Source organism: Anas acuta, chromosome 2, assembly GCF_963932015.1.
Source record: "Anas acuta chromosome 2, bAnaAcu1.1, whole genome shotgun sequence".
Taxonomy (NCBI): domain Eukaryota; kingdom Metazoa; phylum Chordata; class Aves; order Anseriformes; family Anatidae; genus Anas; species Anas acuta.
This window is the reverse complement of record NC_088980.1, coordinates 75963063-75976824: the sequence shown is the minus strand read 5'-3', so window position 1 is coordinate 75976824 and position 13762 is coordinate 75963063. Positions and strand designations below refer to the sequence as shown.

Here is a 13762-nt window from a genome sequence, read left to right as displayed (position 1 = left end):
CAGCTGATTTTTATGCACCTAGACTAATACATATTCATTACTCCTTCTAAAAAAAGAGATTATTAAAATTAGCTTCCGGGGTCCGGTTCCTCCTACTGGAGCATGCGCATCAGTCTCCTCTGGGGGTCTCTAGGGGTCTTTCATGCTGAAGGCTCGTAGTCTTCCTCTCACCCTTTGTACTTACTTGGCACTATTCCAAGTTTATGGAACACTCTCTGTACACTCTCCGCAGGTCTTGTCTCCCAACCGTCCTTCAGCTTCTTTTCTCTTCCTCTTAATCTCTTGGCCCCCCTGGCCAGATACCAAGGATCCCATAACAGTCACCAGCAGTCACCGGTTATTATCAGTTGTTCTGAAACTCCCAAACAGGTTGGCGACTCACGAGCAATTAAAACATTCTTTCCCAGCTATTCACAGTCATCTACATAACATCTATAGCAGTGTTAAATCAATCTCGAAGAAGACAGAAAAGAAAAACTGTAACTGTTAGAACTAGAAGTCAGGAATAACAAAAGCAAACAGGTTCATAAATTTAAGGAGTGTTTTCTGAAGACGTGATAAACTGACTGGAATGAGGGGGAGACTGGGGCACACTGCATCTGTGGTTCAAGAATTAAATTGCCAGTGCAGGGCCCAGAGGCAGACAGGATTCAAACAGAATTATTACATTATTACAGACTTATTTTTTATGGACACGAATTTATGGACACGAATTGGAATTGTTAAAACATTCCCCACAAAAACATTCTAGGATTCTAAGGTTCTAGGATACAGAGGTACACTGCAGACCATCTACATTGTAAGCATTAGTACAGTCCTGCCACAATGTAAGCATGGATCTGCCTTCCTTCTGGAGGCGATTTTGACTTTCCCCTCATTCCTCTCCACAGGAGAGATCACAACTTCTTTCTGAATTTAGGTAACTAAATAAATGTCTGCACTCTGTTAATAAAAATCTTGCTAGTCATAAGTAGCTTGTCTTGCTCTTTTTTCTCCTTTTTATCACAACAACAGTTATAAGAAGTTTTGTTTGTTTGTTTGTTTGTTTTTCCCCTGAATGGGGTAAATTTATTCATAACACTATATAATTTGTTAACTGTCCCTATTGATTCTCCCTTCTTCCGTTGTCTTACATTGATTATGTCTGCCTAGCTTGAGAAGAGTTACTTTCTATTACAAGGAAATGAGAACATCCACACAGTACACAAAATTTAGTGAACTAAAATTGAATTAACAAGAAACAGGCAAGAGCTTTTAAATGTTGGTCTCTTTTCTAAGACAAATATCCTTTTTTTTTCTCTGTACTTTCCCTTTTACCATTCCATACCAATTAACTTGATCAGTTATAAAATTGCTTTACCCTCCAAAACATACCAATATCTTTTGTACTATGTGTAATGACATTGATTTGAAAGAAGTTTGTTTTGAAATTAAAAAAGTTTGGCATAATCAAACAAAATACTTCCTGAAAGCAGGAAGGTATGTGTTATAACTACCTTTTGCTGATATGCCTAAAACTACCATATGCTGAATGCTGCATGAAAGTGAAATGTAAGCCTTCATAAGCAAGGTACTTAAATTCAGGAAAATAAAATTATGCTACACACCTCTAAATATAATTTGTTGTTCTTTTACTCATTTACTTATTGCAAATCCCAGTAACATAGACCCATGTAAATTTATGTCAAGATTTATTTTGGGAACATCATGGTCTTAATCATCACATAACACAAAAAATCAGTTTTGCAGAACTGGATAGACAGTTGAGATACCAACTTTTGCTATTAAAAAATAAAAATGAAAAAAAATAAGACAACATTTATAAATATACTCATACTCATAACACATACATTGTTACAGAAATAGGTAATTGTCATAACCATTACCTATGTTTTTTTCTCTAATGATTCTCAGGAGAAGTTGTGTTGATAATGTATTTAGCCAGCCACACTACAGAAAAACAAATATGTGCAGAAGAATAACAAGAAATAAAGATATTCAGCAGTGCATCTTCTAATTTACATCTTCATTCCAAAATATTTCAGGCGATTCCATGCTGTATATTAAATGGAAAGGATATGTTATTGTTATCAGTGTGGTCACTATATACCGAGTAATCTAATATCTGTTTTGTTGTTGTTTTTGCTGGATTTTATTGTTATTGTTATTATTATTTTTTTCCTTTATCAAAGTATTTCATGGTTCTCCTCTGACCTGCTAGCTTCTTGCAGAGATTGTAGTATTCATGCAATATTCATCCTTCATCAGTTTGATGAAGGATGTTGAATGTTGAATGTAGAATTTTGTAGAATGTAGACAGTTTAAGATATGGGAAAGGACACATTTGACAGCTTTATTTTCTGCCTACATAGAACTTGCTTCAGAACCTCACCCCAAATAGAGAAATAGAAACTTGCAGAGTAAAACAACAACAACAACATTAAATATTTCAACAGGTATGCCTTTCTGCTCCTAGTAACTGATGGACCTCCCCAGACCTGCTGGCTCTGAAAAACATAGGGAAACCATAGCAGTAAAAAATTACTTCAAATTAAAAACATGCAGACTGTTTATTTGGTTTGGACAAATGATCTTCCTTTACACACATAAATGGTTTAATAATAATAATAACACAAAGAAGAAGTATTTTGCATTTAATGCTATTTACTAAATCTGGCAAAAGGATTTAGAAAAGTATCCTGGTTTGTTCCTTCATTTTAATGAATAAAAGGCTCAGTATTTTGTAAACATTATAACATATTTTTTATTTTGATTTTCTGTAGGTGATTTTCTGTAGGCTTACTATAGGAAAATAAACTTTGAAAAGCTGAGAACTTATCTTATATTACAAATAAATATAATTTAAAAAATTCACAGCCGCAAAGAAACACAATATAAACTAGTCAAAATTAAGTTGCAGCATCTTTTTATTACTGTATTGCTTCTCTTATTTTGCATGAACTTCTACAGTCTTATGTGAAGCTACTTCGTTTCATAAATTAAAAAGTAGTATTTTGCAGTTTCATAAATTTATTATAGTGAGAGAGTAGTGTGATTATTATGTTTTACACAACTAGTATTTTATTTCTATAAGATTCTGGATAATGTGTCACTTTTTTTTTTTTTTTTCCCAATACGGAAATAATCCATTTTTTTTCCCACAAACTGTAATGTTGCAAACTTAAATCATAGACCAATGAAGGTTCCTTAAATGCTAAATACAAACCATAACATTCATAGGAATTAGACATCTTTACATGTGGAAGAAGTCATAGTTTGCAACTGTACTTGAAGTGATCTTACTAAGTGGGCAGTAGGATATGGAATGCTTTGTTGTGAGGAATATTCTATTCCCAAATTTACCATGTCTAAAAATCCTATTTATCATTTGGTAGAAACATAAAGAGGAAGGTTAAAATAGCTGTCACAGTTTGAGCAACCTGCCATCTTTGTAGGTAGTCTGAAAAGACAGATAAAAGAAATTAACCTATTCTCTGAGGACCTATGCATAGTTGAGAGGCAGGATAAGGGAATGGCAGTGGGCAGATGTGATATTTTTCCAGAACCACTTGTTAGTGTAGAAAAGATCAGTGACCTCACTACTTTGACCTCACATCATTGCCCCATTGCAAGAGGTCATTGATCTTAGATCACCAGCAGAGTTGTTCATTTGAGCAATCAAAATGAGATTGCAAGCTAATACCATTTATATTCACAGTCTGGATCTCTGCTACCCATCTGCACATGTCTTTCAGTATATATGATCTGTTTTCAGCAGATGACCAGCTCTCCAAGTCTAGAAAGAGCCTGTAGGAATAGGAAAAAAAAAAAACAAAACATGCAAATAGCAAAATCTGGAAACTTGCTAAGGAAAATGCTGCCTTTAAGGACACTTTATACTCCCTGAAAAATTCTTTAGGTACCAGAGCTGCCTGGGGGAAGCATTTAACAGGTCTTCAAATATGAACTATGTTATTACTACAATTTCAAATAAAATTATATTAAAATAATATTCCAGATATAATTTCTAATAAAAATAAAATGTATATTATGTACTTATTATTTCGGATATAATTCCACACAAACAAAACATTCCTTTTTAAATGGATAATTTTGTTTTCTGTTCTAAATCAAAACAAGCAATACAAAATTCTCATTCCACTCCCTGTCTCCTTTTTTCTTTCATTTCTTAGTTCTAAACCATATTTGTTTCAGTAATGGTTGCTCATCTTCAAAAGTGGGAAACTTCTAGTTCCTGAAAAAATTACATTCCTCCTCTGCACAGCACTACTTGCAATTAAAGACCAGGACTCCTGACAGTTAAGTCTCTGCCCTTACAGTCTGCCTCAAAGGCTACTATGGAGATAATACTTGTGGACCAGAGTCTAGTTTAATCCACATAACAACAAACTTGTCATAGAAATTTAAATTAATAGCTGTATGTTGGAATATATACATGTATAGGGGAAAAAAAATAAAATAAAATAAAATAAACAACCCTGGAGAGAATGACAGAAATTATTTCAAAAATACAAGGAAAATAGCTTTGTAAATGCATGAAAATGGAATGTGTACTCAACTTTTAAGAACTTACATGTCTGACTGATGTTAACACGAGAAATTAACAACGTCTAAGTAGCATTAAGAAAGGATGTTAGCTTCACTGAGGCCTCAACATCGTTAATGCAACTCCCATCCTTCCTCTCACTCCCTCATGCTGCCTTCTCCATCCGATGCTACTGCTAGGAGATTTTCCTTCTCCTGATCCATAGGATTTCTCTCTGAGACTCCAACCCCAGCTCTTCTGGCTGCTCCCCTAGTTGGCTGAGTGTGTTAAGGAGCCACGTAACAACACAAGACTTTGTAGCAAGCACTTGAATGTTTTTAAGACTCAGAAGGAAGGTGACTTATCTTCATGAAAAACTACATTCAAGTGTTGCTTTTCAGTCCTAAGATCTGATACTTAGTTGGAATATTTTAAGAAGATTCTACCTCAAGAAGATTCTATCTCAATGTGAAAGCTATATTTATGCTACATGGTGAGGACTATCTCAACAAGAATGAAAGTGCACTCTTTCGTATTGAACAGAAAAGTGTGCTGTGTGGCACAAGACAAAGTCATCTGACCCAAAGAAATATACTATATATACTTGTATTGCATATACTTGATATGCAAATAAATCTTTTGTTTTGTTTTGTTTTGTTTTGTTTGTTTGTTTGTTCTTGAAAATGCAAGTATGTATCATAATCAAATGCTTTTGTTGAACTCTGCAAATTAATTACTTAATGCTCCACGTTCTGTCAAGGTACAGTTGTTAAATTTGCTTTCTCTGTATTATCTGTAGAGTTGGCAAGTTGCCAGTGAGGTCTTGTTTTTTTTTGTTTGTTTGTTTGTTTGAGTGCTGTGCGCACATTTTATTCAATTCTTTCAACCCACTTTATTTAATCCTTAAGAATCTTCATAGAATTTTAATATAGACGTACACTGAATACAGTAAGTGCTAAAATTGTTCAGATAGTCATTTGATAGTCTTATTTCTAACATAAGAATAATCAGTTCACATATAGTAAATAGTTTTAAGGCTTCAGTGTAAAATCAGAGGAAAAAAATCAAAGTGAAGGAATTTAACAAAATCCACCACAATCACCCTTCATACAGGTGGAGTAATAGAAAGATGCAGTGGCTCAGTTATGAAACATGGGGATAAGCACTTACAGAAATAGAGAAACAAGGAAAAAAGTGGCATAAAGTAACTATTCTGGCTTTTGTGACAAACTAGAGTAAAACCTTCATTGACACTCAACAATATTTTTTCAGGTGGTTGATATACCATATTGTTCTATTCAGAGAAAAAAAAAAGAAGTGCTGAGTTGAGATTCTTTCTGTCGGTATTTGAAAAACACACAGGTCACTGAGCTGTGGCCAAATGTGACAGTAAACATATATCTGAGGAAAACACACCACAGATAAAATGGAAACGTGCCCCTGTAAATGAAAGTATAGAAGTAGAGTTCAAGAAAAGAGCATTCTATAAGAACTTCTACTGTCTGGGTCAGCTTCAATGCCTTGCTTTGGCTGTTTTTAAGCACTTTTTCATAATGGCATTATATGGCAATGAATCAGTGCCTGTAAGTTCACAGAAATAGTTTTGAACTCTTATGGAGAAGTGTATTAGGAAAAAGGCTGTTAAACCCCACTCAATGCTTTGAAAATTTACCTCCTAGTGTTCTTGAGAATTATTCCTCCCATGTGGAGAGGACTATAAGGAAGGAAAGTAATTAACTGAGGTGAGATATTTAAAAAAAAAAAAGGAGGGGGGAAGTTAAAATGCAAGATGTTTAAATCAGAACATTTATACATGATTTATAAGTGATTTTATAACTTATATAAGTTCAAAAGCTGTAATTCTTAAGATCCAAATCCTTGTCCCTTGTTACAGGTCATCTGGGTGCATTATCAACAGTCAATAAAAGGGAAAACAGGCTATGTTTTGCAAATAGAAACTTGGGATTTTTTTACACCCCTTGTCATCTTCAAGCATGAGACTTCTATCAGTTTCTGGATAGGTTATTGAAAGAAATATTTTTTGGTTTACAGTTATTTTTGATTACTAATTCAAATAGTAGAAGATATGTATCATATCTTCTACTCTATATCTTCTATATCCCCTCATGTCTTTACAAATTTGTTTAGAGCTATTTTTTGTGTATGATTGAGTCTCAAATTTGTAATTTTTTCAACAGTGAAACAGAAGATAACCACTGCTGACCCCAATTACAGTCAAGATTGTACAGACTTATTCATATATGCTGAATGATTTGGTCTGTAATAACAATACATATATTTATAGAATTCTTCTTTTCTACCTCCCTGAAGCTACACACTGACCAAGATAAAGGAGATGGAAATTTAAAATACATATTAACAGGAGATGGGGCTGGCAGTCTGTTCATTATAGATGAAAATACAGGAGATATTCATGCTGCAAAGAAATTGGACAGAGAAGAAAAGTCCCTGTATGTGCTACGTGCCAAGGCTATAGACAGAAAGACTGGAAGACAAGTGGAGCCAGAGTCTGAATTTATCATTAAAATCCATGATATTAATGACAATGAACCAAAATTCACCAAGGACATGTACACCGCCAGCATTCCGGAGATGTCTGGAGTTGGTAGGTAAAAACTTATCATTATGTAAAATCCAAGTAAGTTTGGGTTGATTTGGAACTTTTAAGTAATTTATTGTTCATTTTTTTTCTTTTTAAATTCACTTAGTACAAGCTTCTGAGAATATTCACTGAATAGTATCTACTAGTTGCCAGTAATGTATCAGAAATGATTGTTTTCTGCTTTTATTTATTTGTTTAATCTTCATCCACTTTTCAATCCCTTTTCCACACTATAGGCTACTCTTCACTCTTTACCAGCAGGTACCAGCATGAAATGTAACATAAAGTTGTCTTAAAAGTTACTATATAGTTTTGCCACAGCTGAGAATGTCACTTCCATAAAATATATCTTCTTTGTATTTACAAAGTATAATTTACCAAACCTTTTTGTACCTTTAGATATAAACTACTTTAAGCATGTAAGTATGCAAATCAATCCATATATCAAAATGATGCAAAATATATTCCTACAAATACCAAAGAATTACTTTTTATGTGGTTGCTGTTTTTTTCTTTGTTATCAACATTATTGTTATTATTTTTTAAGATACCAAACATCTGAACCTCTTTCCTGAAGAACTGTTTTAAGATTATTTTTTTTCATAATAAATAACAGGCTTAAACCTATTCACAACTGCTGGATTGAAAAGTAAAAATGTGGAAAGCCATTAGAATTTGGGTGAGAATTATAGCTCCATAGTAAAATAATTCTTTGGGTTTTTGTGATGTGATCGATAATATTCACCAGCATGCATTCACTAGAACTAATCACGATCACCTAAGTGCTTTACTTGTTTACAGTACAGACAGTTTCTCTGATGAGATGAGTAAACATAAAATACATTGGGCTATGGTGAAAAAATGAGAGAGAAATTCTCAAGTTATTTACTTATAATGAATTAGTGCAATGGCTTCCAAAATCAGCCCTGGATGATGACATGTCTGAGAGAGACAAGAAAGAGAGACAAGAAAATAACAATCAAGGTTTGTGACCAATATACATGCAAAATACTTTAAATAAGCTAATAGTTACCGCTGAGACTAGTAGAAGCATAATGGAACCTTACTGTATATTTTTTAATCATGAAAACGGAATTCCTACAATACTATGTATGATGTGAAAAGTCAAAGAATGGTTCTTTTAAAGATACATGGAAATGGAAAAATCTTTTCAATTCAGCATTTACTTTCCCAATAATCTATGAAGGAAAAATATTGTCATTTTACTGGTCATATTTAGTTTTATTTATATATATATATACTTTGTTGTTGTTGTTGTTGTTGTTTGTTTGTTTTTTTGTAAGAAAGGAACTATGTTGAAATAGATAAGGTAAAAAGCATGATGTTCATATTTAACCTTATTGCTTAGTCCAGTCTCCTTAGAATCAGTGGAGAAGCATGAATAAAAGAGAATAGAATGCTAAAAATAGAATGCAAAGCCTAATGCCTTGGCATTGTCTGTGAAATTTTAAGTCTATGAAATGTCCATAAATGATAATGAAAATGAGTGCAAATAACATTATGTACTCCAGCAAAGAAGAGTTTTACTGGGAAGATAACATCACAGATAAAGGATTTATACAGTAAAAAAAAAAAAATAAATAAAAAAAGGCCTCGCAATGTGGAGGCAAAAAACCAGACATTAGTTACTTTTTGCTATGCTGCTATGCTTTGTATACATTTGCATTAGTGACTATAAAAATTACACTAGAATGTAATTTTTTAGCATTTGAATAGGTATGAGTGAAAGCAGTTTTTTAATTACTCAAAGTAGCAGTGAAGAAGAAGCCAAGTTCCGATCAGTCCATTTAAGTAGCAAAAATTCTGTATTTGTCCAGTCAATCATAAGTATGTTAATTAAATAATCTGGATGTACATATAAGTAGATAAAAAATACAACAAGGTATTCCTCCTTGGAATCCCTATGCCCCACTCCTCCAGATGAGGAAGCAGATGCCATGACTGTAGAAAAATGACTTGGGAGTAAAAAGGTGAAATTCATCCCCTAAATGTAATACAATTTACAAATTGTATATAAGTGGTGCTCAAGTAAACCTTCCCATGAAGTACAAAACAGAACACATAAAATACAGAATATGTAGTGTATTTCTTGAAATACCTACATAAAAGAAAGGCAGATTAGTGTAGGTCAGCAAATTAGAACTAAGTGGTATATAGAACAGAAGGAAAAGAACGAAAAAGAGAAAGAGGCAAAAATTAGATTCAAAACTGATACAGTGGAGCAGTGGCTACATAAATGGCTCCTGGGTCAAAGTTTTCACAGACTGTAGTATATTTCTTAAGAAATTCTACAACACATTATGGAAATGATATTTAAGCAATTACAATTAATTTGATATATATTAACAACTTTTTTTTTTTTTTTGTCTAGATATGCAACCCAAATTATTTTTTCTGTAGTGTTGCAGAACATCACAAATTTACAAAATTGTCAATCGTCAGTTATGCAGGAAGGTTCTTTAGACTTCAGCACTTAATCTTTTCAGTGTTTTTTTTTTGGCATATGCAGCTGTTAGTAGATTAGATGGATGTCAGATAGCTGAGTTTAGTAAGGAAGTATGTTCTGGACTGTAGAACTTAAAATGGTTCTTAATGTTGGAGGTCTGTGAAAAATAAATGCTGAAGGAAGAAAAAGCTATCCTGAGAAATTATTGAGAGATCAATAGGGTTATTGCTGTTGTGAAGGTAAGTATGACTGAAAGGAAAAGGACAGAAAATATCGTGAAAATGGAAGGGAAAAAAAAAAAAAAGAAAAAAAAAAATAGGGAGAGAGAGAGACTGGGCTGGCAAAAATACAGTCCAGAACTGAAGAGTTTAGAAAAAGAATAAACTGCATCTTGATTCTATAAGTCCCTCTATAACAAATGGAAGGGAATAAGAATTGCAAAATAAAAGGAAGAACCCCTAGCACAGGGCAATCATCTTTACTAAGTCTATATAGAATAAAAAAAGTTAGTGTAGTACTACATTGCATGCTACAAATACTTAGGATGATGAAAGTTTCTTGTCATAACTATGTATACACAGATCCTTGCATGCTTAACCAAATAACTTTTTTGACTGGAAAGAACCATAAAAGCACACTATAATGTTTTTAAATGCATTTAACAAATACATTCACAGTGATCAAGCCAAAACTTTCTGGAAAAATAAGTTTCTTCCTATTGTTGACTTCTTTCTTCCAATTCCAATTTAGTGACTTAAATCTAAAGATACATATTTTATATTTATTATCTTTTTCACTGAAGTTAACGAATTTTACTGAGGATATTTATGAAAGCCAATGTAAATGTCATTATGATTGAGAAATTTAAATGAAATCATCACTAACAGTGTTTCCAGCTTCTTGTGTATCTGTTATTCAAATACTATGTCATACTACATATTTCTTGCTGTGTTAGTGACTGTTTCTTCAAATAACTAGATCTAGAGCACACAAGAGAAAAAGATAAGTCAACACCTCTGATAAAATGTGTGATTTTCAGTACCAATAAGCAAAACTCACTCATGTTTATCTCATTTGATAGTAAGAAGAGTGAAAGTGTAACATGGATTTTCACCATGGCCTATCCAAGCCCAGAAGGGAACATGAATTCTTATTTGTGCATTAGTTTGTGTTAATACTATGCTGCAGCATCTACACTGCAGCCGTCAAGCTGTACATGTATGGAAAAAATTAGTCTGGCTATATCTATATGCAATCCAATCATATCCCCAGCAGCATTATGGTTATACCTAAAATGCTGTGTAGCAAACTTAATTACAGAAGCAATCAAAAATAGTGAAGTGAGCTGAATGCAATGGCTTTTATGGAAATGATCACACTAAATATTCACAGTGATATTAACTTAAAAAATTAAATGAGAAAGTTTAGTAGATTCTAAAACTCAATAACATGGTATTTCTCATTAAAAATGGTTATTATGCTGAAGAACTGCTAAATAATAACTGCTGTAACTATATTTGTTATATAGTTCTAGAGTTGACTGGAAGAATTACAGAGTGCTGAGATTTGTGTCAGATGAGGCAAACTGGTTTAATGAAAAAACAGTCCCAACAATTAGGATAAATATTTTAGAACAATAAAAGGTAATAAAAACAAAATAAGATAAGTAAGGGATCACAAGATGTTCAGCATTTTAAATTAATGGAATACCAAAACTGTGTGATGAAATCTTGGTCACAAGGAAGGGTGGGTGGATTTGAATCATGACCTATTCTGATCTGCCTGTATTTAAGAAATACCATAGGAGAAAATTTCTGAAAAGCTAAATACATGTTCTGTGTTGTAAGAATAATATTTTATTTCCCTTATTATGCAAAAGGAAAAGTACTCTAATCATGCTTAAAATATACTGATTTTAACCTTGAGGCTTTCTTCAGGGGCAATATACATGTATATAGGGTCAAATATTTGTTACAACAGTGCAAGCTTTGATTCATGTATTTGTCAAAGTGAAGTGAGATTATTTAAAAAAAAAAACAACCATCCAAGCACTAACAAAAGAGAAACAAACAAACAAACAAATAAAACAAAAACCCCACACCTCACTGTGAAACACACTTTTCTCAGGATATAAAGAAGTTCTTAAGAAATTTTAAAGAGGTAAGATAGCAATGTGATGGAGTTAAATTTCTTTTGGCTCCTGGGTCAATATTATTACACCCTCCTGCACATGCCTTGCTAATTTTAATAGGTAAGGCTTACAATTTTTTTCTTATTAAACATCCTTAATGTGCCTGATAAGTATTTCATAACACATTTTTAATCTCTAAATTGATCCTATTAAGACAAGGGATAATACCTAATTTAGTTTAATATTCACTTCTTCATAGTTAACTCCACTGCTGTTTTCTGAGTATTATTAATCTAAGAAAAGGCACCTCATCATTCAGAATTTCTACAGGAGAAGATTTTTATAATGTATAGGTAGAGAAGTACTCTTTATCAGGGAGTGTATTGGTATATAGGGTAAGGAATAATGGTTTTGAACTAAAAGAGGGTAGGTTTAGTCTAGATATTAGGAAGAAATTCTTCACAATGAGAGTGGTGAGGCACTGAAACAAGTTGCATGGAGAAGCTACGGGTGACCCATCCCTGGAAGTATTCAAGGCCAGATTGGATGCAGCTTTGGTCAACTTGGTCTACTGGGAGGTCTCCCTGCCCATGGAATGAAATAATCTCTCTCTAAAGGTCCATTCCAAACCAAACCATTCTATGATCCTATGATTTTAAATGATTAAAATTAAAATTCATAATTTTCCCATGAAATAACTTTTGGTATATTGGTGGATAGCTAAGTTTGACAGAGGGACATATTTTTCATGTATATATATATATGATATATATATATATATATATCATATATATGGAATATATAAGTATATATATTCATATATATGAAATATAGATATGGCCTTTTTAGACTCAGGCTTACAGGATTACCACATACATATACATTACAGATACCAGGTATTTAACAGAAATACTAAATAAAAGATACATGTATAATATATACATGCAAAGAGAAAGAAAGCAAGATAAAATTGAAGTAAAACACACATGCATTCCTACTTCCATTTTTATTACAGTGGTATGCATACTACAACATCAATTACACAATGATGTGTTAGAAGTTTGCTGTTCACTGTTGTTGTTCACTAATAGTTGTTCACTATTTCTGTAGTATCTCTTGAGAATATTACATACCAGAACTACTAATGGGTTTCAAAAGGACTACAATCTGATATTTACTTTTGTTACATTATTTTTTCAGTATCATGTAATCATAAACATGCATTTCTAAAGAAAAGTTTGTCATTTCATACTGGAAGCTCTTACAGGAACAAGCAGACTTTATGGTATATCAAAAACAAAACAAAACAAAACAAAACACAACAACAAAACAACAATTGAATGAAGTACGTATTAATCTTCAGATGTATATAGATAACTAAATAGAGCCAGTTCTCATCTTTCATTTTTCAGCAGGATATAATTATATTTTCTCATCTGCATATTTTCCCTGGTTTTAGATGCATATAAACAAATTTATGAATGACTGTCTTGACTTTGTCACAAGCCTACTGGTACTATTTTGCTAATCTGCAAGATTTCAGAATGGTAATTTTTAACATACACTCCATTTAAAAACAAATCATTGTGTTAGCTTCAGAAACAAGATATATTTCAAATAAATGTTTTATCCACAAGTCCACATTTTACATTTACAAAATATGGCATTAGAATTCCTTTACACAAACTAAGCACAATGGTAGAAATCTTGTAGCTAGAATACCTTCTATATGTTTGTTTGCATTTAACACTAAAACTAATGAATTTCAAAACCTCTGTAATCATCAGAATCTATCTAGGGTTCTCTTCAAAGACACTATTTTTATCCATTTAAAATTTATCTTCTTTATTATTTCTCATACATGTCTTTATAAGAAAAAAATTATCCCTTTCAACAAAATAAATATGAAAATATGAAATAAGAGTTTCTTACAATAAACTATCAGGATGAAAAGCACAGTATATTATGTACATATGCATAAACATACGGAGGTAA

The 13762-nt window shown here is 32.5% G+C and overlaps 1 protein-coding gene across 4 annotated transcripts in view; it reads left to right on the top strand.

Moving 5' to 3' along the window:
* The window catches only part of CDH9 (cadherin 9), a 115231-nt gene that overhangs the window by 57595 nt on the left and 43874 nt on the right, over nucleotides 1–13762 (top strand). For 3 of the 4 annotated variants that reach the window (XM_068670866.1, XM_068670864.1, XM_068670865.1), the window contains one exon: nucleotides 6878–7172. The exons of the other annotated variant lie outside the window; for it this stretch is intronic. In XM_068670866.1, the coding sequence (XP_068526967.1) occupies nucleotides 6878–7172 (295 nt within the window). The remainder of the gene's footprint in view (nucleotides 1–6877; nucleotides 7173–13762) is intronic. 4 annotated transcript variants of the gene reach the window in all.